Consider the following 24,071-nt stretch of genomic DNA (forward strand, 5'->3'; position numbering starts at 1 on the left):
ATATATATATATATATATATATATATTAATATAGTTATGGAAGCTGATTAGAATTACATTTCACCTTTGTAAATGCACATTAATGACACTATGTAAAAGACACATCGAACACTTTATGTAGGGCATACGTAAATCTGTGTATCTATGTATTTACGTATGTAGGTTAGCTTAGCATTTAAAAGCACCGAATCACCTTCTGTGGTTGAGTGTTCAATAAACCCTTGAACTATATGTTTAACACTTCTCTAACCCTGTCCATGGAGGACAGAAGAAAATGTATATATGCTGGTTAGCATTGTAAATGTGTGGCCACGTCTGTTGTAGAAAAAAAAATTAAGGATAAGTAGTAATATGCTTCCATTCGTTTACAGTTTTATTACAAATAATATATAAATTCTTTGGCACTAATCTGTACAAATACAAAGAGCATTTCTTTATTTCAAAATAACTTAATATTTGTATATATTTACAAGTACAGTAGCATATTTCCTATGAATAATGCGACGGAAGACCATTCATACGAGGAACGCTAATCACACACACACACTGTTTTCTGCCATACACTAGTATGTGATCTAATATGATTAACACAAAGCTCTATAAGTGTGTGCTGTGACGTAACCCACTTCCTTACCTCAACCATCGCCTGTCTCCCGAGAAACTGTTACATTGCATAGGTATAGTGAAAGACGACAAGCATGGTTTCCACATCCCCAAGTCTACAGCAGGTGCTTCACATGAAGATGACCCATTCCATGTCAGTCTTCGTAGGCTACACTACCCTCGGTGGGACCTATGCCATTGCCAGGTGACATAATGTCTCCCTCCGTGAGGTGTCACAGTCCTGAAAAATATATCCTTAAAGATTTTTATAAACTATTTCAAATGTTAAATGAACTTGAGTATGTCAGTCTTTCTTAAGTAAAACAATCTGATGCATTAGTTTCCTACAAAAAGTGCAGCAATCAGTCTTTGCAAAATTAGACCTGAGAAATGTCCAGTTTCTTTATACAGTTCAGTCTTGAAGATTTGCTAATAAGACAACCATTATTAAAATATTACCATTAAGTAATATCTGAAAACATTTGCTTTATATGGAGGAAAGTAACATTAGCAGTCACCTGGAGTCACTCAATTGACACTACTGAGTAAGCTTAAGAAAATTCAGTACCATATAAAAAATATGAGTTAAATCTTTGTTTTCACTGGTTGATGGTGTTTAGAAACATATACAATACCTTTCCGTTCCGAATTCCTCCAATATCTTATAAAAATGGACGCAGATATGGAGAGACCTTCAAGGGCACATTATTAAAATAAATTTATGTGTACCAATTTTGATGGCATTACCATCACCTACTGTGTATGTTACCTGTCATGTGACATACACAGTACAAGAAAACAATAACAGCCTTCTTACATCATAAAGATCTTTGTATCTTCATCTCAAGGGCAAATACTAGACCTTACTAATGTAATTATATTAATATATATATATATATATATATGTATATATATATATATATATATATATATATATATATATATATATATATATATATATATATATATATATATATATATATATATATATATATATATAACTGAAAACTCCACACCCCAGAAGTGACTTGAATCCAGACCGCCAAGAGCACATTGCAACTGGTGTACACGGTGCCTTAAACCACTCGACCATTAGTGATTTAGTGATCGTACAAAAGGCAATGATAGCCGAGGCTATTTGAACCACCACCCCCGACAGCACTTTGATGGTAATCTTGGGCATAGCTATTTCATCAAATCACCTCATTTTTGTGGGGCCACGTGAGAAACACAAATATATATATATATATATATATATATATATATATATATATATATATATATATATATATATATATATATATATATATATATATGTATAATTTATATAGCATGTACATTCATACATAAATAATTCAAACAAAATCCATGGTTGACAGAATGCAATCAGTATTTTAGGTAACTGTCTTACATAATAATGTCAGTTTTGTTACATTCCTAAAGAGCATCAACGGAACTTCTACATTTAATGCACTTGATGGGGGGTAATCACAATATATATATATATATATATATATATATATATATATATATATATATATATATATATATATATATATATATAATATTAAGACTTGGGCAATGATGGAAGGATCAACTCTTGAAAATGAGTACTGCAAAATTTAACAAGAAGGAATTACATGACATGTCTCAATTCCTTTTCAAAAGGAGAATCATTGGATATTGGATAGCTCGGTATGGTACATCCGTCCACAAGAATAAATGGCCATAAACATCAACCAGGGCTCAGCAGTGGCCATAGACGGATGCACTATTTTCCTGTGGCTGGTTACAAAATCTGCCACAGACCTGCTTATATACAAGAGTTTAAGCTCCATCAGTATTAACCTGGGGCACATGAACTCTAAGGCTACATGACTAATGGTCAGAGTGCGCAGACTGGCTCAAGGTCTGCGCAGTCTTCAGCTTCATATTCATGTAGATCAAAATCTACACAAACCATTAAAGATATGCGCAGACTTTGTGCTTCTGAGCGGCTTCCTAAAAACTCAACATATAAGAATTTCCTGAGGAAAGCAACATTAGGGACTTCGTGGTAAGAAAAAAATATGATTTAAAACACGAACATTTCCCGAGTTGCCTTTTTTTTTAGTTTATACTACCACTTGCTTTAGTTTTCTTTGAGTTCTTCTTCCCACAGGCCAAACCACAAAAATTTCTTCTTATCTTAGGCACTAAAACATTTCATCCAGTTTTTGGATTTAATGGCAAATTTCTCTTCTATTTGTGGTTCTTGCATGGAGTAAATCCACTTATGAAGTCCATCATGTACACAGTGATACTTTTATTAGATCAGTGAATAATTATCAGCACTAAAATAAGCTCATTTTTCAAAACACTCGTGCAAGTTACATACAGCAGCTACTGCTTAGGGAAAATTTACTCAGTATTGAGCATTAGGACATTGGTAGCTTTTGTAACGTCATTTTGCAGTGAGTCTGGTTTTTGGTATGTTGTATTGCATATATGTAGTATTATTTACAGGATTCAAAATATTTTCACAATCCTGGATTAAAAGTAGATCAAAAATATAATTGCCACTCTTCATTAAAAGTAAAAAGAGTTGCACCCCAAACAGAGGTGCTTCATAGTGTGTTATGTACCCCATTTGTGGTGGTTTGCCCACCCTGCTGAGTTCTATACCCAGTACTGGTTCTTCCTGAGCATAGGGTTGGTGGTCCTGGGCTGGTGCTTCTCATAAAGACCCCACTCCTCGGCCTGCTGGTTGTCCACGCCATAAGGATAGCCAGCCAGAAGGGGGTCGTAAGGAGGGTCACGAGGCGCTGTGTCTGTACAGAGGGGCGTCACCTGTCCCACAATAGGGGAAATAAATAAGGACAAATTAAAATCAAGAAACAAAATGATAGGAAAGATTTTGCACTTAGTTACTGGCTATTATGAAATTTGCTGAAGGTAAATTAGGTATTATAAGAATTGTAAAAGAAACAAAGGACCCTTTGAAATTTTTGTGAAGAAATTTAATTTGAGGAAATAATAAAAAAACAAATTTAAATTTAAAATAATTAGCTCTTTGGAGAGAGGGTAAACTGTACCTTACACTGAGGCACTGCTGGTGACACCTCACGTGAGGCGTCGTGGGGCCACGAGGCCTCCGAATCTGTGAGGTGGGCGGCCAGACCCAACCCACCGCTGCCACCATTATGGTGGAGGTGGTGATGCAGGTGGTGCCGACCAGGCCGAGGAGATGATGGCAGCTCTGGGGGTCGGCACTCTAGCTCTGATAGGTCATCAGTCATAAATGAATTTGGTCTTGAATCTGATGGGAGTGGTGGGGGTAGTGACGCTACATCAGCATCCATTCCAACGTCGCTTCTCTTATCTGAGTGTCGACGCCTTGTTGCACATCGTACCACAACGATGACAGCAATGATTGCAACGACAGCAACAACAGCTGCCACCACCATCATCACATAATCTTTAGGAATACCCAAGAACAAGCCAGAGTTTCCAGTCCCAGGAGTACTAGGTTCTGAACTGCCACGGATAGAAGGTGGAAGCTCTGGCCGCAAGTGTCTAGGAGGTTCTGCACCCTCATCCAAACCTGCCTCAACTAGAGTGAAGTGCAATGTGCCTTCAGCTGGCTGTACCCCAGGTGCGGGAACCTGTAGCACATAATGCAATGCATCATGCAATGGCTCATCAGCCTTTAAATTGAGATTTCTTGCAACATAATATATTAAACCAGCTCGGATTTCTTCATGGGTAAACTCATGGACTTCATGTGAGCGAACTGATCTCCTAAGTCGTTGGCTCACCTTTTTTATTCTACCAAAACGAGGCCGTCTCTTTACCTTATAGACAGGGTTACTTCCCGTAGTTGTAGCAAGCTGTGAAGCGTCTAAGTGTTCCAGAGAGAGGCATGTCCGACCACCTACTGCTGCTATAAGTGGTTTGGACTCGACCAATGGTAAAACCACCACACGAACTTCCACATCTTGCACTGTAGCCTCCCACGTCCATATATCAACACGAAAGTTGTCAGCAGGTTCACTCAGTTCCATCTGCATATATAGCACTTCACCCTTATCGACATTCACCTGGCCAAAGGTGTGTACCACCTGATCGTTCATGTATAAACGACCAAACCTAGGTGGTCTGGTGATGTTGTAGAATATATGGTTATGGTTACCATTAGTTACTGCAGCAAGATACTGTGGAGAAAGGTAGGCAACAGTGGTAGCCTGGCGGAGTGGGATGACAGAGTGATTAACCAGCTCTAGTGTCAAAGGCTGTATTTCAATTGTAAATACAGTATATTTTGGCTTGTGCTTTCCATCAGACACTTTGAAATAGAACCTTGCTGATCCGTTAGTGCCATCATGGGCATACAAAATTCGCCCTGTATTCACGTCCAGCTGGGAAAATGATTGAATGGCTACACTGTAGTTATCAGCTAAAATGAGGCGCCCATGGTCTGGAGCACCCATCAGTTCATACATAATCTCACTAGGCATGTTGTCGGGATCGGTGGTCAGGAGACTTTCATTGGTAATAACAGCATTTTGCCGGTGCACCACTTTTAGAACAGGTGCTGCTGTTTCCAGTGTGAATGGCTGGTCATTCACAGGTGTCACGCTTACATTCAGAGAGCCATTGAACAAGAGTACATCAGGTGAAGATCCATTACCTGCCAAAGAGACACTAAATCCTAACGTATCTGAGAGTGTATCACTGTGATCGTGATCATATCTAACACGACCTTTCTCAATATCACGAGCTGTGAAGGTATACCCTTCCGTTAGGTTTCTCTTCCGCAAAGTGAACACCCCATGAGAAGGGATAACAGTTACAGTAGTCACTAATTTTGGTGAGGGCCGGTCGATGCTCACAGCCCCTGGATAGCCCTCTATGAACTCCATCACTGCAGAGAGATTGAGGTTATCAGGGCGCACAGTGGCTTGTCCTCCTTCTGCCACTACCAGAGGTGCCAGCCCAAGGTACCGCTCCAGACCTCCCCCTCCTGGACTGGCCACAGACACTTCCACGTGAAATTCCTGGTCCTTGAGGGGCTCAGCGAATGGTGTTTCCACATCGAACACAAATATGTCACTAGTAGAAAGCTCGGAAAATGGTTTAGTGTGCTCGAAAACAATACGAGATTCATTGATGTGACGCTGTGTGAAGTTTTCTACAGGCATTCGAACACCTGCTTCCTCTAGAAGCAGCTGGCCTAGCGAGGGAGCTTGACGGACTATGTATACCACAGAACGATGAGAGTCGTAATCGTTGGTGAGAGTGAGCAGCACAGCAGGGGTGATAGGTTGCTGCATCATAGGAAACACCCACAGCTCCTTGTTATGGTGGAGGGAGAGGTGGAGCTCCTTAGCAGTGATGGTGAACATGTGTGAGCCCGTACCATGCACCTGGTCACTCGCCTGCCACCGAAACATCCCAGACAATCCACCTGTGCATTAAACAGATAAACAAAACATGGCTGAGAAAATATGTACATTATAAAATATTATATATAGCTCATATGCACATATTAAATGATTTTCAAGGATGTGGGTTCATTATATTTTCAATAAATCAAAATACTGTAGTCACAGCACTCATCTGTTGTGGTACTTGAGGAGACAGAAATCACCACAATCATCTGTTGTGATTGTACATTGTTTAAATTAAAGTTTTGTGTTTTTTTATACAGTACAAAAAAGCAATATGAGAACAAGATTTACTTCAATAACGACTGAACAGGGGAAACTCACGTGTCAAACTTGCGCAGAGTCAAATTGACACACACACACACACACACACACACACACACACACACACACACACCCCTCACACACACACACACACACACACGCACGCACACATACAGCTGAGAGGTATGAGCTACGAGGAGAGACTACGGGAATTAAACCTCACTTCGCTGGAAGATAGAAGAGTTAGGGGGGACATGATCACCACATTCAAGATTCTCAAGGGAATTGATAGGGGTAGATAAAGACAGGCTATTCAACACAAGGGGCACACGCACAAGGGGACACAGGGGGAAACTGAGCGCCCAAATGAGCCACAGAGATATTAGAAAGAACTTTTTTAGTGTCAGAGTAGTTGACAAATGGAATGCATTAGGAAGTGATGTGGTGGAGGCTGACTCCATACACAGTTTCAAGTGTAGATATGATAGAGCCCAATAGGCTCAGGAACCTGTACACCTGTTGATTGACGGTTGAGAGGCGGGACCAAAGAGCCAGAGCTCAACCCCCGCAAACACAACTAGGTGAGTACAACTAGGTGAGTACACACACACACACACAGGTTCACACTCTCAACCTGATTGACGGTTGAGAGGCGGGACCAAAGAGCCAGAGCTCAACCCCCGCAAACACAACTAGGTGAGTACAACTAGGTGAGTACACACAAAGAAACGCGCGGGCGCGCAAACGCTCTCACAGGCAGAAACAAATGATCAGTTTCACCTTATACCTCTGTTCACCTAACAGTAAATAGGTACTTAGGAGTATGACAGCTGCTATAGGTTGCATTCTGGGAATGAGCACTCACCTATTTGTACTGACCTATTTGTGCTTGCGGGGGTTGAGCTTTGGCTCTTTGGTCCCACCTCTCAACTGTCAATCAACTGGTGTACAGATTCCTGAGCCTACTGGGCCCTATCATATCTACATTTGAAACTGTGTATGGAGTCAGCCTCCACCACATCACTGCCTAATGCATTCCATCCGTTAACTACTCTGACACTGAATAAGTTCCTTCTAACGTCTCTGTGGCTCATGTGGGTACTCAGTTTCCACCTGTGTCCCCTTGTTCGCATCCCACCAGTGTTGAATAGTTTATCCTTGTTTACCCGGTCGATTCCTCTGAGGATGTTGTAGGTTGTGATCATGTCTCCCCTTACTCTTCTGTCTTCTAGTGTCGTAAGGTGCATTTCCCGCAGCCTTTCCTCGTAACTCATGCCTCTTAGTTCTGGGACTAGTCTAGTAGCATACCTTTAGACTTTTTCCAGCTTCGTCTTGTGCTTGACAAGGTACGGGCTCCATGCTGGGGCCGCATACTCCAGGATTGGTCTTACATATGTGGTGTACAAGATTCTGAATGATTCCTTGCACAGGTTACTGAACGCTGTTCTGATGTTAGCCAGCTTCGCATATGCCGCAGACATTAATCTTTTTATGTGGGCTTCAGGAGACATGTTTGGTGTGATATCAACTCCTATATCTTTCTCTCTGTCCGTTTCATTGAGTACTTCATCTCCTATTCTGTATCCTGTGTCTGGCCTCCTGTTTCCACTGCCTAGTTTCATTACTTTGCATTTTCTTGGGTTGAACTTCAACAACCATTTGTTGGACCATTCATTCAGTCTGTCTAGGTCATCTTGTAGCCTCCTACTATCGTCCTCAGTTTCAATCCTCCTCATAATTTTTGCATCATTGGCAAACATTGAGAGAAACGAGTCTATACCCTCTGGGAGATCATTTACATATATCAGAAACAGTATAGGTCCAAGGACTGACCCCTGCGGGACTCCACTCGTAACGTCTCGCCAATCTGAGACCTCACCCCTCACACTGACTCGTTGTCTCCTGTTGCTTAGGTACTCCTCTATCCAACGGAGTACCTTCCCTTTCACTCCAGCCTGCATCTCCTGCTTTTTCACTAGTCTCTTGTGTGGCACTGTATCAAAGGCTTTCTGACAATCCAAAAATATGCAGTCTGCCCACCCTTCTCTTTCTTGCCTTATTTTTGTTGCCTGGTCGTAGAATTCAAGTAACCCTGTGAGGCAGGACCTGCCATCCCTGAATCCATGTTGATGCTGTGTTACAAAGTTCTTTCGCTCCAGGTGCTCCACTAGCTTTCTTCGCGCAATCTTCTCCATCAGCTTGCATGGTATGCAGGTTAGGGACACTGGCCTGTAATTCAGTGCCTCCTGTCTATCCCCTTTCTTGTATATCGGGACTACGTTAGCTGCTTTCCAAATTTCTGGCAGTTCCCCTGTTGCCAGTGTGTGTGTGTGTGTGTGTGTGTGTGTGTGTGTGTGTGTGTGTGTGTGTATGTGTGTGTGTGTGTGTGTGTGTGTGTGTGTGTGTGTGTGTGTGTGTGTGTGTGTGTGTGTGTGTGTTCACCTAGTTGTGCTTGCGGGGGTTGAGCTCCGCTCTTTCGGCCCGCCTCTCAGCCGTCAATTAACTGGTGGACAGATTCCTGAGCCTACTGGGCTCTATTATATCTACATTTGAAACTGTGTATGGAGTCAGCCTCCACCACATCACTGCCTAATGCATTCCATTTACTAACTACTCTGACATTTAAAAAGTTCTTTCTAATGTCTCTGTGGTTCATTTGGGTACTCAGTTTCCACCTGTGTTCCCTTGTTCGCATACCACCAGTGTTAAACAGTTTATCCATATATACCCTGTCAATTCCTCTGAGAATTTTGTAGGTAGTGATCATGTCTCCCCTTACTCTTCTGTCTTCCAGTATGATGAGGTGCATTTCACGCACCCTTTCCTCGTAATTCATGCCTCTTAGTTCTGGGACTAGCCTAGTGACATACTGTCGGAAATCTGACACACATAATAACATAAGTTACCCCCATGAAGGAAAAGAGAACGGGTATTCCGTGACGTCATACAACAAGACGTATATATTATAACTCAAACAACAGTCTAGTGTTTAAACTTAATAAAAAAGTGTTCACTAGGACTGAATATAATTTCCAACACCAGGAATATAGCTTAACTCTCTATTCCTTAAACATAAATAGAATCACCAAATATTTTGGGACGTCTCCCCTGGAGCGTCGCCACGTACCAGAATGATAACAAAACAACACGCTGTAGAGTTGGCTCCCTCCACATGAGCTGGTATAACTCCTAGACACCCAGACTAGGTGTCAACAGGTGGGCAACCAGCACAACAGCCTCTCAACAACCACAGCAACACCAGTATATGTCCTACCAAGTATTTTGTATATATTCTGGTCATTTTATATAACATAAATAGGTAGGCGGATATACTGTGGGATGAAAATCCCTAACACGTACGTACTCTACATGACGCAGCTCCTCTTATACCATGTCATACCTGTATTTATATGTTTAGGGAACCATTATTAATTCCTTACATCCCAAACAGGTAATTGTGAGGGAAGTTAGTGAAGCAGGAAGCTGCAGGCTCCCAACATAATTATAGAAACTGCTACCACTAGCTGTACATCAAGCTTTGTAGGCCTCCAGACAGCCGCCGTTACGTGGCACTCAGAGGCACAGAGCCACACCCAATTTTGATGCTACAATTACACAGCCTTAGCAGGCCCCATCAACAGGAACAGCTAAGGCCCTTTTTGTTCAATACTGTAGACATAGTATTAGTAGTTAAACATTAACTTTAAAAAGTTAAACATTAACTTTAAAAAGTTAAACATTAACTTTACTGATATAATAGTAGATTAGACCACCATATGTGGTATGATTAATAATTATAATTGTTACAATAAGGTAAACAATTTGTGGTTGATGAAGGAGTCACCTCAAAGTGGTTTAAGCTACAAATTGTCCCTCCCAATGTGTGAGAAGTTTTAGCAGCTGAATCAGAACATACAGTCCACTTACTTACTTACTACTATCTAACTAACTTATTATTAAGAACTAAGAAAAATAATCAAATAAAAATAATATCATATTAAAGTCAATTAAAAATAAATATTTGAATATTCACAGAATTAAAAAGAATTCAAGCTGCTAGGATTTTCCCACACATACCTCTGAACTTTTTCCAGCTTCGTCTTGTGCTTGACAAGGTACGGGCTCCCTGCTGGGCCCCCATACTCCAGGACTGGTCTTACATATGTGGTATACAAGGTTCACACCTACACACACGTATGTGAAGGTGTGTGCGCGCGCGCGTGTGTCTCCTAATCTGTGTGTGTGGGGGGGGGTGTATGTGTATTTGAGAAAAATGTATGCAAAAGATACGATAGAGAAAACCAGGTTGGGAAAACACAGAGTAAATACAAAACTTCAGGAATCTGAAGATAGGAATACTGATGTATACACGGAATACATTACTGGGCCTCTGGCAGCAGATGAAAAAATATTGTGGACTTTCAATATACAACCCCCCAGTAAACAGCAGAAGACGCAGACACAATATACAACCTCTAGTAAACAGCAGAAGACGCAGACACAATATACAACCTCCAGTAAACAGCAGAAGACGCAGACACCAGACACAATATACAACCCCCAGTAAACAACAGAAGACGCAGCCACAATATACAACCCCCCAGTAAACAACAGAAGACGCAGACACAATATACAACCCCCAGTAAACAGCAGAAGACGCAGACACAATATACAACCCCCCAGTAAACAGCAGAAGACGCACCCACAATATACAACCCCCCAGTAAACAGCAGAAGACGCAGACACAATATACAACCCCCCCCCCCAGTAAACAGCAGAAGACGCAGACACAATATACAACCCCCCCAGTAAACAGCAGAAGACGCAGACACAATATACAACCCCCCAGTAAACAGCAGAAGACGCAGACACAATATACAACCCCCCAGTAAACAGCAGAAGACGCAGACACAATATACAACCCGCCAGTAAACAGCAGAAGACGCAGACACAATATACAACCCCCCAGTAAACAGCAGAAGACGCAGCCACAATATACAACCCCCCAGTAAACAGCAGAAGACGCAGCCACAATATACAACCCCCCAGTAAACAGCAGAAGACGCAGCCACAATATACAACCCCCCCCAGTAAACAGCAGAAGACGCAGACACAATATACAACCCCCCAGTAAACAGCAGAAGACGCAGCCACAATATACAACCCCCCCCAGTAAACAGCAGAAGACGCAGACACAATATACAACCCCCCAGTAAACAGCAGAAGACGCAGACACAACACAAAGACACCAACAAAAGATGTAGATGAGCTTCAAAAAGCAGAATAACAACACAGATGGAGAGAGAACCAATAAATCACTTGAGAGATCTTAACACAGCATTTATAGATAACACAAGAGTACCTGGATTGTACCTGGAGAGAGTTTCGGGAGTTCTACTCCTCGAGCCCGGTCTGAGGCCAGGCTCAACTTGTGATAACTTGGTCCAACAGGCTGTTGCTTGTAGTGGCTCGCAGGCCCACATATCCACCACAGCCTGGTTGGTCGGGCACTTCTTGCAAGAACTTGTCTAAGTGCCTCTTGAATACATCCACATTTGTTCCGGCAATATTTCTTATGCTCGCTGGGAGGACGTTGAACAACCGTGAACCTCTGATGTTTATACAGTGTTCTCTGATTGTGCCTATGGCACCTCTGCTCTTCACTGGTTCTATTCTGCATTTTCTTCCATATCGTTCACTCCAGTATGTTGTTATTTTACTGTGTAGATTTTGGACCTGGTCCTCCAGTATTTTAAATGTAAGGGGATAAAAACTAATTTATTCTACTGGACCTGATCTTCACACAAAATAGGGACGATATGGAGAATTTGGATCACGAATTATGTATAACTAGGAGCCAGCGACCATTGTGTCCAGGTCTTTGACTATAATATCATTAATTTAAAAGCAGTGACCATAAGTCAGAGGTCAAGGAAAAGAAAATAATGACTTTCCTGTAACTCCTTTTAGTAATAAAGTATCTAGGAAATATGCAATGGGAGGAAGAACTTGGGAGGGGGGGGGGAAGATAGTTCAGTAGAGGCTGAATTATGTCAAATAACAATGCAAAGAGACCGAGAAGATAAAGGGAAAAAGTTTGAGAAAATATACAAAATCATGGTTTAACAGACAATGCTAGAAACCTAAAAGGAAAGACGGAGAGAGTAGAAAAAAATACAAAAGAACTGAATATATGCAACAAATCAAGGAACAAATACATAACCATAACAATACATGAAAATAATATTGAATACAAAAACAAAGAAGCAACCGAAGATATTACAGTTATATACAAAGGAAAATGACAGTGAAGTATGCAGAACATACACGAAATGACCAGGAAATTTGCAAGGAGCTGAATGCTAGTGTCCTCAGTGTTCAGGACCGCGCCTGAGCAGCTTCCAGATAGGAAGCTGCCGGAACCAGAGACTGAAAAATATATATATATAGAAACCAACAAAGGAATCATGAGTCAACTAGCATCATTAGACGAAGCTAAAGATATTGGATTAGCCAGTGCTTCACATGAATGTTAAAAACTGGTGCACATAGCTTCACTTGATTATATAAATCTAAACAAAATCATATTCCATTGATTTTACTCCAATGAGCAGTTTAAAAAATATCTGAAATTGTGATCAAGTTTCAAGTCATTTAAACTTCAACTGTAGAGATTGTCCCCGATATGAGAGCCTGGTCTGGGCAGTTTGGCAGAGTTGTGTTTGGTAGTTCCCGCACCACCGCCCTCGCATGCTTATACACCCCTACACCATAATCTCACTTGGTTCTAAACAAAGACACCCATGGGGAGTACACGACCCAACTGGTTGTAAACAAAGACATCCATGGAGGGTACACGACCCAACTGGTTGTAAACAAAGACACCCATGGGGAGTACACGACCCAACTGGTTGTAAACAAAGCCACCCATGGAGGGTACACGACCCAACTGGTTGTAAACAAAGACACCCATGGGGAGTACACGACCCAACTGGTTGTAAACAAAGCCACCCATGGAGGGTACACGACCCAACTGGTTCTAAACAAAGACACCCATGGGGAGTACACGACCCAACTGGTTGTAAACAAAGACATCCATGGAGGGTACACGACCCAACTGGTTGTAAACAAAGACACCCATGGGGAGTACACGACCCAACTGGTTCTAAACAAGTCCTGTTTTTAATAGAAAGCTTAATTCTATGACCATATAGAGCAACAAGTGACCAGATTCTGAAAACGGAAGCTCAATTTTGCGACCAAACAAAAGCATTGTAAAATTCCAGCCAATATGAAGAGTGGTTTTCAAATCATGTTACAGGCACAAATATTTGTGTATTTGAGTATTCTGACGCAATTATTATTATTATTATTATTATTATTATTATTATTATTATTATTATTATTATTATTATTATTATTATTATTGCCATGGATTGTCACCCAAGCCAATATTCTTTCCAAGGATTACCACACAAATGGCAAAAATACGAATAAACACCCAAAATACAACAGACAAGAAAAGAGTTTTGGGATTGTATTAGCAGACACGTCATAATAAAGTGGCAGAAAAATATGAAATAGATATTTGTATAAAATACTTAATAAAATTACACAACTTGATAACGGTCCAGGACAGACCGAAACGTTGTTAATTCCTTTATTTTCAGATGTGTAGGTCTGGTGTTGGATTATTGAATTATCACTTGTGTACTGAGACAATCCAACATACAGTAAGTTGTTTAATTGTAATTCACCATAGGTGTGGCCATCATATATTTTCAATCCTAACCAGCATATATATTTTTTCTTCTGTCCTCCATTGATATGACTCGATATATATAGCGCAGCGAGTGGTTCAGCACTGAACCATAGAGGTTATTATTTAATGTGAGAAGGTAACGAGAAGGTGGATGGTAACGAGAAGGAAGACTGTACCGAGAACGGAGGCTGTAGCGTGAATGTCAGCCATAACGAGAAGGTATGCTGTAAAACATCTTTGTAACCTCGGCCTCTCCCTATTTAACCCCACTCACTCATTACCTCACGTTACCTAACTCATCAGTCCCGCGACTCATTACTAGGCATCCAACAGCCAGTCACCCACACTTACCTGTATGGATGAAAAAAACTCGGTCCTCGTTGACGTCAGCCTGGGTGAAGGCGGACACAGGGTGGGTGAGGTTGGATGAGAGGGCCACGAACCCCGAGCTCGGAGTGGCTACGCTGATGGTCAAGTTCTCTGAGGGGGTGTCCGGATCCATCACAGCTGTACAGGGGTTCGAACACGCTACGTTAACTATAGTGTGTAGATGATACATAAATGTATACAAGACGTAGGGTGGTCAAACTCTGACACCTGCAGATTATGCATATTTCCTTCAAACATTTCTAACTTAACAAACTAAGGTCTGGCAATTCCTCCAGACTTAACAAAGGCTGTTATCATCTTGAGGTTATCTTGAGATGATTTCGGGGCTTTTTAGTGTCCCCGCGGCCCGGTCCTCGACCAGGCCTCCACCCCCAGGAAGCAGCCCGTGACAGCTGACTAACACCCAGGTACCTATTTTACTGCTAGGTAACAGGGGCATAGGGTGAAAGAAACTCTGCCCATTGTTTCTCGCCGGCGCCTGGGATCGAACCCAGGACCACAGAATCACAAGTCCAGCGTGCTGTCCGCTCGGCCGACCGGCTGTTATCATCCATCATCAAAGGATGTTATCATGTTATCAAAGGATGTTAACAAAGGATATATCAATCAACAGACCTATACGTCTTTGCAGATCCTGCAAGTCTAACCTAATAACATATGTGGCTAAATTTCCTAAGTCGTACATCTCCGCCGATCATATTACGTAGAATTTTGTTCTTTGAAATAGAATTTGACTTGAGAACAGATTGCACTCGAAAAATTCTAAGATGAAATATTTAAACCAGGAGAAAATTTGCTTTTGAAAATGCCAGAGGTGTAAATAACTGCACAGATTTATTATACAAGAGATGAGAATCTTGACAAGTTTGAATTTTCTAAAGTCTTTGCTGACTTTTGGTAATGAAAGCTTCCTAAATAAAGACTAGTCTGAGATAAAGGCTAATCCATTATCACCAGAAGGATGGACAACTATCCCTCTTAACATTAAGAACACTTAATCTAGTAAAATAGATTAAGTAACTTAAGTAACTTGAGTAAGTAACTTAATTTTAATCAAACTTATTGTAAGTATTCACAGATTTTATCTAAAATTGTATAACTTACCTCAAATTATCTCCTAAAAAAAATAGGCACACATCACATCCAAAATTATCTTAATTAAGTATATTAATTAGTTTAAGTTTATCATGCACTAATGTTTGCATTGTACTGGTGATATTTCTCTTCACCTGATACCTCTGTTTACCTAGCATGATATAGGCACCAGTGAGATAGGCAGCTGTTGTGGGCTGCATCCTGCTGAAGGTCAGTCCTCGCCAAAAGGGCCACCTCGATAAGCCTAAATTGCTTCTTGTCCCCGACAATGAGAAGCGAAGTATTGGCAGCATGTTGAAGTTTATCATAGTATCAGGGAGAAGTATTAGTATGGTGAAGTAGTGCCTCACAGTAGAGAAGTATTAGTATTGTGATGGAGTGCCTCACAGTAGAGAAGTATTAGTATGGTGATATAGTGCCTCACAGTAGAGAAGTATTAGTATGGTGATGGAGTGCCTCACAGTAGAGAAGTATTAGTATAGTGATGGAGTGCCTCACAGTAGAGAAGTATTAGTATGGTGAAGGAGTGCCTCACAGTAGAGAAGTATTAGTATGGTGATATAGTGCCTCACAGTAGAGAAGTATTAGTATGGTGATGGAGTGCCTCACAGTAGAGAAGTATTAGTATGGTGATATAGTGCCTCACAGTAGAGAAGTATTAGTATAGTGATATAGTGCCTCACAGTAGAGAAGTATTAGTATGGTGATATAGTGCCTCACAGTAGAGAAGTATTAGTATGGTGATATAATGCCTCACAGTAGAGAAGTATTAGTATGGTGATATAATGCCTCACAGTAGAGAAGTATTAGTATGGTGATATAGTGACTCACAGTAGAGAAGTATTAGTATGGTGATATAGTGCCTCACAGTAGAGAAGTATTAGTATGGTGATGGAGTGCCTCACAGTAGAGAAGTATTAGTATGGTGATATAGTGCCTCACAGTAGAGAAGTATTAGTATGGTGATATAGTGCCTCACGGTAGAGAAGTATTAGTATGGTGATATAGTGCCTCACGGTAGGGAAGTATTAGTATGGTGATATAGTGCCTCACGGTAGAGAAGTATTAGTATGGTGATATAGTGCCTCACAGTAGAGAAGTATTAGTATGGTGATATAGTGCCTCACGGTAGAGAAGTATTAGTATGGTGATATAGTGCCTCACAGTAGAGAAGTATTAGTATGGTGATATAGTGCCTCACAGTAGAGAAGTATTAGTATGGTGATATAGTGCCTCACAGTAGAGAAGTATTAGTATGGTGATATAGTGCCTCACAGTAGAGAAGTATTAGTATGGTGATATAGTGCCTCACAGTAGAGAAGTATTAGTATGGTGATATAGTGCCTCACAGTAGAGAAGTATTAGTATGGTGATATAGTGCCTCACATTATCCTCATGTGACATGAGGATGTATCCTGTGGTGTATCCTGTGGTGACATGATCACCACATTCAAGATCCTCAAGGGAATCGACAGGATTGATAAAGACAGGCTGTTTAACACAAGGGGCACACGCACAAGGGGACACAGGTGGAAACTGAGTGCCCAAATGAGCCACAGAGATATTAGAAAGAACTTTTTTAGTGTCAGAGTGGTTGACAAATGGAATGCATTAGGAAGCAATGTGGTGGAGGCTGACTCCATACACAGTTTTAAGTGTAGATATGATAGAGCCCAATAGGCTCAGGAACCTGTACACCTGTTCATTGACAGTTGAGAGGCGGGACCAAAGAGCCAGAGCTCAACCCCCGCAAGCACAACTAGGTGAGTACAACTAGGTGAGTACATTATGAGTGATGAAAATGTTTTGAGCACAAAATAACGCAGCTCGTAACGCATGATAAAGGGCAAAAAATACAATGATTAACAACACAAAAAGCAATTTTTGTGCGTGTATTAGCCTATTTACTCTCCTAGTTGCATGTATGTATATACATACATACAGATAAGTATATACATGCACACATACGTATGTATGTCAGTCTGTGTGTGCGTGTGTTAGCCTGTGTATGTACGTGTGTTAGTTGCACTGCATGTATTTATGTTAGTTTGTTTATGTGAGTTAGCCTGTGTAAGTATGTGTGTGTGTGAGTGTGTTACCGTGTACGTATGTGTACGTCTGTACTCACCTAGTTGTGCTTGAGGGGTTGAGCTCTGGCTCTTTGGTCCCGCCTCTCAACTGCCAATCAACTGATGTACAGGTTCCATCATATCTACATTTGAAACTGCTTATGGAATCAGCCTCCACCACATTACTGCCTAATGCATTCAATTTGTCAACCACTCTGACACTAAAAAATTCTTTCTAATGTCTCTATGGCTCATTTGGGCACTCAATTTCTACCTGCGTCCCCTAGTGCATGTGCCCCGTGTGTTAAATAAACTGTCTTTGTCTATCCTTTCAATTACTTTGAGAATCTTGCATGTGGTGATTATGTCCCCCCTAACTCTTCTGTCTTCCAACAACCCTCATTTTTATGCTTGACGATATATGGACTCTATATTGGAACTGCATACTCCAGGATTGGTTTGACATACGTGGTGTACAACTGTGTGTGTGTGTGTGTGTGTGTGTGTGTGTGTGTGTGTGTGTGTGTGTGTGTGTGTGTGTGTGTGTGTGTGTGTGTGTGTGTGTGTGTGTGTGTGTTAGTCTGTATGTGGTACCGTGTATGTTCATGAGTACGTGTGTTTACTAGTTGTGTTTTTGCGGGGGTTGAGCTTTGCTCTTTCGGCCCGCCTCTCAACTGTCAATCAACTGTTTACTAACTACTTTTTTTTTTTCCCCACACCACACACACACACACCCCAGGAAGCAGCCCGTGACAGCTGACTAACTCCCAGGTACCTATTTACTGCTAGGTAACAGGGGCACTTAGGGTGAAAGAAACTTTGCCCATTTGTTTCTGCCTCGTGCGGGAATCGAACCCGCGCCACAGAATTAGCGTGTGTCGTGTGTGGCGTGTGTGTGTGTGTGTGTGTGTACTCACCTAGTTGTGTTTGCGAGGCCTGAACTTTGGCTCTTTGGTCCCACCTCTCAACCGTCAATTTACTGGTGTACAGGTACCTGAGCTTCTCGAGCTCTATTAAATCAACATTTGAAACTGTGTATGGAGTCAGCCTCCAACATATCATTTTCTAATGCATTCCATTCATTAACTATTCTGACAGTGAAAAAGTTCCTTCTAACGTCCCTGTGGCTCATGTGGGTACTCAGTTTCCACCTGTGTCCCCTTGTTCGCGTACCACCCGTGTTAAACAGTTTATCTTTATCTACCCTGTCAATTCCTCTGAGAATTTAATAGGTAGTCATCATGCCTCCCTTAACTGTGTGTGTGTGAGTGTAATTACCTTAGTTACAGGCCGAGAGCTACGTTCGTGGTGTCCCGTCTTTCCATCGCTCTTTGTCGTATAACACTTTGAAACTACTGACGGTTTTCGCCTCCTCCATCTTCTCACTTAATTTGTTCCATCCGTCTACAGTCTGCTTGCAAAAGAAAATTTTCTAATATTTTTTTCAGCACCTTTGTTTCCTTAGCTTGAATTTGTGTCCCCTTGCTCTTTAAGTTGCTGGTTTCAGGGATTCCTCTTTGTCAATTTGGTCTATTCCTGTTATTATTTTGTAAGTGGTGATCATATCACCTCTTTTCTCCTATTTTCTAACTTTGGCAAATTTAACACCTCTAGCCTCTCCTTGTAACTCTTGTTTTTCAGTTCTGGAAGACATTTGGTAATATACCTTTTCCAGTTTATTGATGGGCTTCTTGAGATATGGGCACCACACAACTGCTGCATATTCCAATTTTGATCTCACGAACGTCATGAACAGTTTCTTTAGCATTTCACCATCCTTATAGTTAAAAGCAAGTCTGAAGTTGGAGAGCGACGCATACGCTCCTCTCACAATGTTCTTTATGTGTTCCTCTGGCAGCAGCTTACTCTCCAAAACCCCTCCAAGGACTCATTCTTTATTACAGTTCCTTACTTCCTATCCATATAATTTATGAGTTGAGTGTGATCTATTTTTTTCCGATTCCACATTTCATTACATGACTTTTATTCACACAGAATTCCATTTGCCACTTGACGCATTTATTTTATCTAGATCAATGTAAAGGGCATTACAATCGTCTGCGACTCCTATTTTTCCCAGAATCTGAGCATCCTCCGCAAACATAGTCATATAATTCTGTGTTCCTTCTGGGTAGATCGTTCATGTAGACGATAGACATTACTGGTGCAAGAAGTGAACCCTGTGGTACTCCGCTAGTAACACTCCTCCAGTCAGATACATTGTCTCTGATTACCGCCCTCATCTGTCAGAAAAAATTTTCATCCATGTCAGAAGTCTCCTTGTCACACCCTCCAGCATGTTCCAGTTTCCAAAACAACCGCTTGTGTGACAATCTGTCAAAAGACTTTTTTAGATCCAAATAAGACACAATGAACCCAACCATCTCTTTCCTGTACAATCTCTGTGGCTCTAACATATAAAACTAAGTAGACATATATCCTGTTTGTGTGCCTGTCAGTTTGTTAAGTTAGTGATGATATACTCACTTAGTTCTCATAGCTTCCTGGGACAGTGTTGTTCCTGGTGAGGAAGCTATGGGAACAGAATAACACTGTGCTTGACTCAATGTTAAGCACAGCGTTCTTTCCTAGAACAACACTGTCTTCATGCCGGACTCATCAGTATTACTCAGCGCTTCCTCATCTGGAAACAACGCCGTCAAGCTGTACAATAATGTGTAGCGCAGGCCAGGTGTGGAGGCCTGTGTGGAGGCCTGTGTGGAGGCCTGGTGTGCAGGCCTGGTGTGGAGGCCTGGTGTAGAGGCCTGTGTGGAGGCCTGGTGTGGAGGCCTGTGTGGAGGCCTGTGTGGAGGCCTGGTGTGCAGGCCTGGTGTGGAGGCCTGGTGTAGAGGCCTGTGTGGAGGCCTGGTGTGGAGGCCTGTGTGGAGGCCTGTGTGGAGGCCTGGTGAGCAGGCCTGTGTGGAGGCCTGGTGTGGAGGCCTGTGTGGAGGCCTGTGTGGAGGCCTGGTGTAGAGGCCTGTGTGGAGGCCTGGTGTGGAGGCCTGTGTGGAGGCCTGTGTGGAGGCCTGTGTGGAGGCCTGGTGTAGAGGCCTGTGTGGAGGCCTGGTGTGGAGGCCTGGTGTGGAGGCCTGGTGTGGAGGCATGTGTGGAGGCCTGGTGTGGAGGCCTGTGTGGAGGCCTGGTGTGGAGGCCTGGTGTGGAGGCCTGGTGTGGAGGCATATGTGGAGGCCTGGTGTGGAGGCCTGTGTGGAGGCCTGGTGTGGAGGCCTGTGTGGAGGCCTGGTGTGGAGGCCTGTGTGGAGGCCTGTGTGCAGGCCTGGTGTGGAGGCATATGTGGAGGCCTGGTGTGGAGGCCTGTGTGGAGGCCTGTGTGGAGGCCTGGTGTGGAGGCCTGTGTGGAGGCCTGGTGTAGAGCCCTTGTGTGGAGGCCTGGTGTGGAGGCCTATGTGGAGGCCAGGTGTGGAGGCCTGGTGTGGAGGCATATGTGGAGGCCTGGTGTGGAGGCCTGTGTGGATGCCTGGTGTGGAGGCCTGGTGTGGAGACCTGTGTGGAGGCCTGTGTGGAGGCCTGGTGTGGAGACCTGGTGTGGAGGCCTGTGTGGAGGCCTGTGTGGAGGCCTGGTGTGGAGTCCTGTGTGGAGGCCTGTGTGGAGGCCTGGTGTGGAGGCTTGGTGTAGAGACTTGTGTGGAGGCCTGTGTGGAGGCCTGGTGTAGAGGCCTGTGTGGAGGCCTGTGTGGAGGCCTGGTGTGGAGGCCTGGTGTAGAGGCCTGTGTGGAGGCCTGTGTGGAGGCCTGGTGTGGAGGCCTGGTGTGGAGGCCTGGTGTGGAGGCCTGTGTGGAGGCCTGTGTGGAGGCCTGGTGTAGAGGCCTGTGTGGAGGCCTGTGTGGAGGCCTGGTGTGGAGGCCTGGTGTAGAGGCCTGTGTGGAGGCCTGTGTGGAGGCCTGGTGTGGAGGCCTGGTGTGGAGGCCTGGTGTGGAGGCCTGTGTGGAGGCCTGTGTGGAGGCCTGGTGTGGAGGCTTGGTGTGGAGGCCTGGTGTGGAGGCCTGGTGTGGAGGCCTGTGTGGAGGCCTGTGTGGAGGCCTGGTGTAGAGGCCTGTGTGGATGCCTGTGTGGAGGCCTGGTGTGGAGGCCTGGTGTAGAGGCCTGTGTGGAGGCCTGTGTGGAGGCCTGTGTGGAGGCCTGTGTGGAGGCCTGGTGTAGAGGCCTGTGTGGAGGCCTGGTGTGGAGGCCTGTGTGGAGGCCTGGTGTAGAGGCCTGGTGTGGAGGCCTGGTGTAGAGGCCTGGAGTGGAGGCCTGGTGTGGAGGCCTGGTGTGGAGGCCTGTGTGGAGGCCTGTGTATAGGCGTGGTGTGGAGGCCTGGTGTAGAGGCCTGGAGTGGAGGCCTGGTGTGGAGGCCTGGTGTGGAGGCCTGTGTGGAGGCCTGTGTATAGGCCTGGTGTGGAGGCCTGGTGTGGAGGCCTGTGTGGAGGCCTGGTGAGCAGGCCTGTGTGGAGGCCTGGTGTGGAGGCCTGTGTGGAGGCCTGTGTGGAGGCCTGTGTGGAGGCCTGGTGTAGAGGCCTGTGTGGAGGCCTGGTGTGGAGGCCTGGTGTGGGGGCCTGGTGTGGAGGCATGTGTGGAGGCCTGGTGTGGAGGCCTGTGTGGAGGCCTGGTGTGGAGGCCTGGTGTGGAGGCCTGGTGTGGAGGCCTGGTGTGGAGGCATATGTGGAGGCCTGGTGTGGAGGCCTGTGTGGAGGCCTGGTGTGGAGGCCTGTGTGGAGGCCTGGTGTGGAGGCCTGTGTGGAGGCCTGTGTGCAGGCCTGGTGTGGAGGCATATGTGGAGGCCTGGTGTGGAGGCCTGTGTGGAGGCCTGTGTGGAGGCCTGGTGTGGAGGCCTGTGTGGAGGCCTGGTGTAGAGCCCTGGTGTGGAGGCCTGGTGTGGAGGCCTATGTGGAGGCCAGGTGTGGAGGCCTGGTGTGGAGGCATATGTGGAGGCCTGGTGTGGAGGCCTGTGTGGATGCCTGGTGTGGAGGCCTGGTGTGGAGACCTGTGTGGAGGCCTGTGTGGAGGCCTGGTGTGGAGACCTGGTGTGGAGGCCTGTGTGGAGGCCTGTGTGGAGGCCTGGTGTGGAGGCCTGTGTGGAGGCCTGTGTGGAGGCCTGGTGTGGAGGCTTGGTGTAGAGGCTTGTGTGGAGGCCTGTGTGGAGGCCTGGTGTAGAGGCCTGTGTGGAGGCCTGTGTGGAGGCCTGGTGTGGAGGCCTGGTGTAGAGGCCTGTGTGGAGGCCTGTGTGGAGGCCTGGTGTGGAGGCCTGGTGTGGAGGCCTGGTGTGGAGGCCTGTGTGGAGGCCTGTGTGGAGGCCTGGTTTTGGAGGCTTGGTGTGGAGGCCTGGTGTGGAGGCCTGGTGTGGAGGCCTGTGTGGAGGCCTGTGTGGAGGCCTGGTGTAGAGGCCTGTGTGGATGCCTGTGTGGAGGCCTGGTGTGGAGGCCTGGTGTAGAGGCCTGTGTGGAGGCCTGTGTGGAGGCCTGTGTGGAGGCCTGTGTGGAGGCCTGGTGTAGAGGCCTGTGTGGAGGCCTGGTGTGGAGGCCTGTGTGGAGGCCTGGTGTAGAGGCCTGGTGTGGAGGCCTGGTGTAGAGGCCTGGAGTGGAGGCCTGGTGTGGAGGCCTGGTGTGGAGGCCTGTGTGGAGGCCTGTGTATAGGCGTGGTGTGGAGGCCTGGTGTAGAGGCCTGGAGTGGAGGCCTGGTGTGGAGGCCTGGTGTGGAGGCCTGTGTGGAGGCCTGTGTATAGGCCTGGTGTGGAGGCCTGGTGTAGAGGCCTGGTGTGAAGGCCTGGTGTAGAGGCCTGTGTGGAGGCCTGGTGTGGAGCTCGTGGAGGCCTGTGTGGAGGCCTGGTGTGGAGGCCTGGTGTGGAGGCCTGGTGTGGAGGCCTGGTGTAGAGGCCTGTGTGGAGGCCTGGTGTGGAGCTCTGTTGTGGAGGCCTGGTGTGGAGGCCTGGTGTGGAGGCCTGGTGTGGAGGCCTGGTGTAGAGGCCTGGTGTAGAGGCCTGTGTGGAGGCTTGGTGTAGAGGCCTGGTGTAGAGGCCTGGTGTAGAGGCCTGGTGTGGAGGCCTGGTGTGGAGGCTTATGTGGAGGCCTGTGTGGAGGCCTGGTGTGGAGGCCTGGTATGGAGGCCTGTGTGGAGTCCTGGTGTGGAGGCCTGTGTGGAGGCCTGGTGTGGAGGCCTGTGTGGAGGCCTGAGTGGAGTCCTGGTGTAGAGGCCTGTGTGGAGGCTTGTGTGGAGGCCTGTGTGGAGGCCTGGTGAAGAGGCTTGTGTGGAGGCCTGTGTGGAGGCCTGGTGTGGAGGCCTGGTGTGGAGGCCAGTGTGGAGGCATGGTGTGGAGGCCTGGTGTGGAGGCCTGCTCTACACATGGGGTATGAGGATAACCTCCCAGACCCAAGCACATCCAAGTTGTTCTAACTTTCTTACTAGTAATCTAACTTACGTTCACAACACGAGCATGTGAAACTCCCCCCAGCTATGGCTGGATAT

General features: G+C 45.0%; 1 protein-coding gene across 1 annotated transcript in view; it reads right to left on the bottom strand.

Annotated features, from left to right (window-relative positions):
• Positions 1–359: 359 nt before the first annotated feature.
• LOC123756874 (chondroitin sulfate proteoglycan 4) overlaps positions 360–24,071 on the bottom strand; it is a 261,088-nt gene continuing 237,376 nt past the window's right edge. The window contains exons 17-19 of the mRNA XM_069331572.1: positions 14,407–14,562; positions 3,678–6,049; positions 360–3,432 (exon numbers count right to left, since the gene is read on the bottom strand). Coding sequence (XP_069187673.1) covers positions 3,262–3,432; positions 3,678–6,049; positions 14,407–14,562 — 2,699 coding nt within the window. The 3' untranslated portion in view covers positions 360–3,261. The remainder of the gene's footprint in view (positions 3,433–3,677; positions 6,050–14,406; positions 14,563–24,071) is intronic.

This window comes from Procambarus clarkii, chromosome 26 (genome assembly GCF_040958095.1).
Source record: "Procambarus clarkii isolate CNS0578487 chromosome 26, FALCON_Pclarkii_2.0, whole genome shotgun sequence".
NCBI classification, from domain to species: domain Eukaryota; kingdom Metazoa; phylum Arthropoda; class Malacostraca; order Decapoda; family Cambaridae; genus Procambarus; species Procambarus clarkii.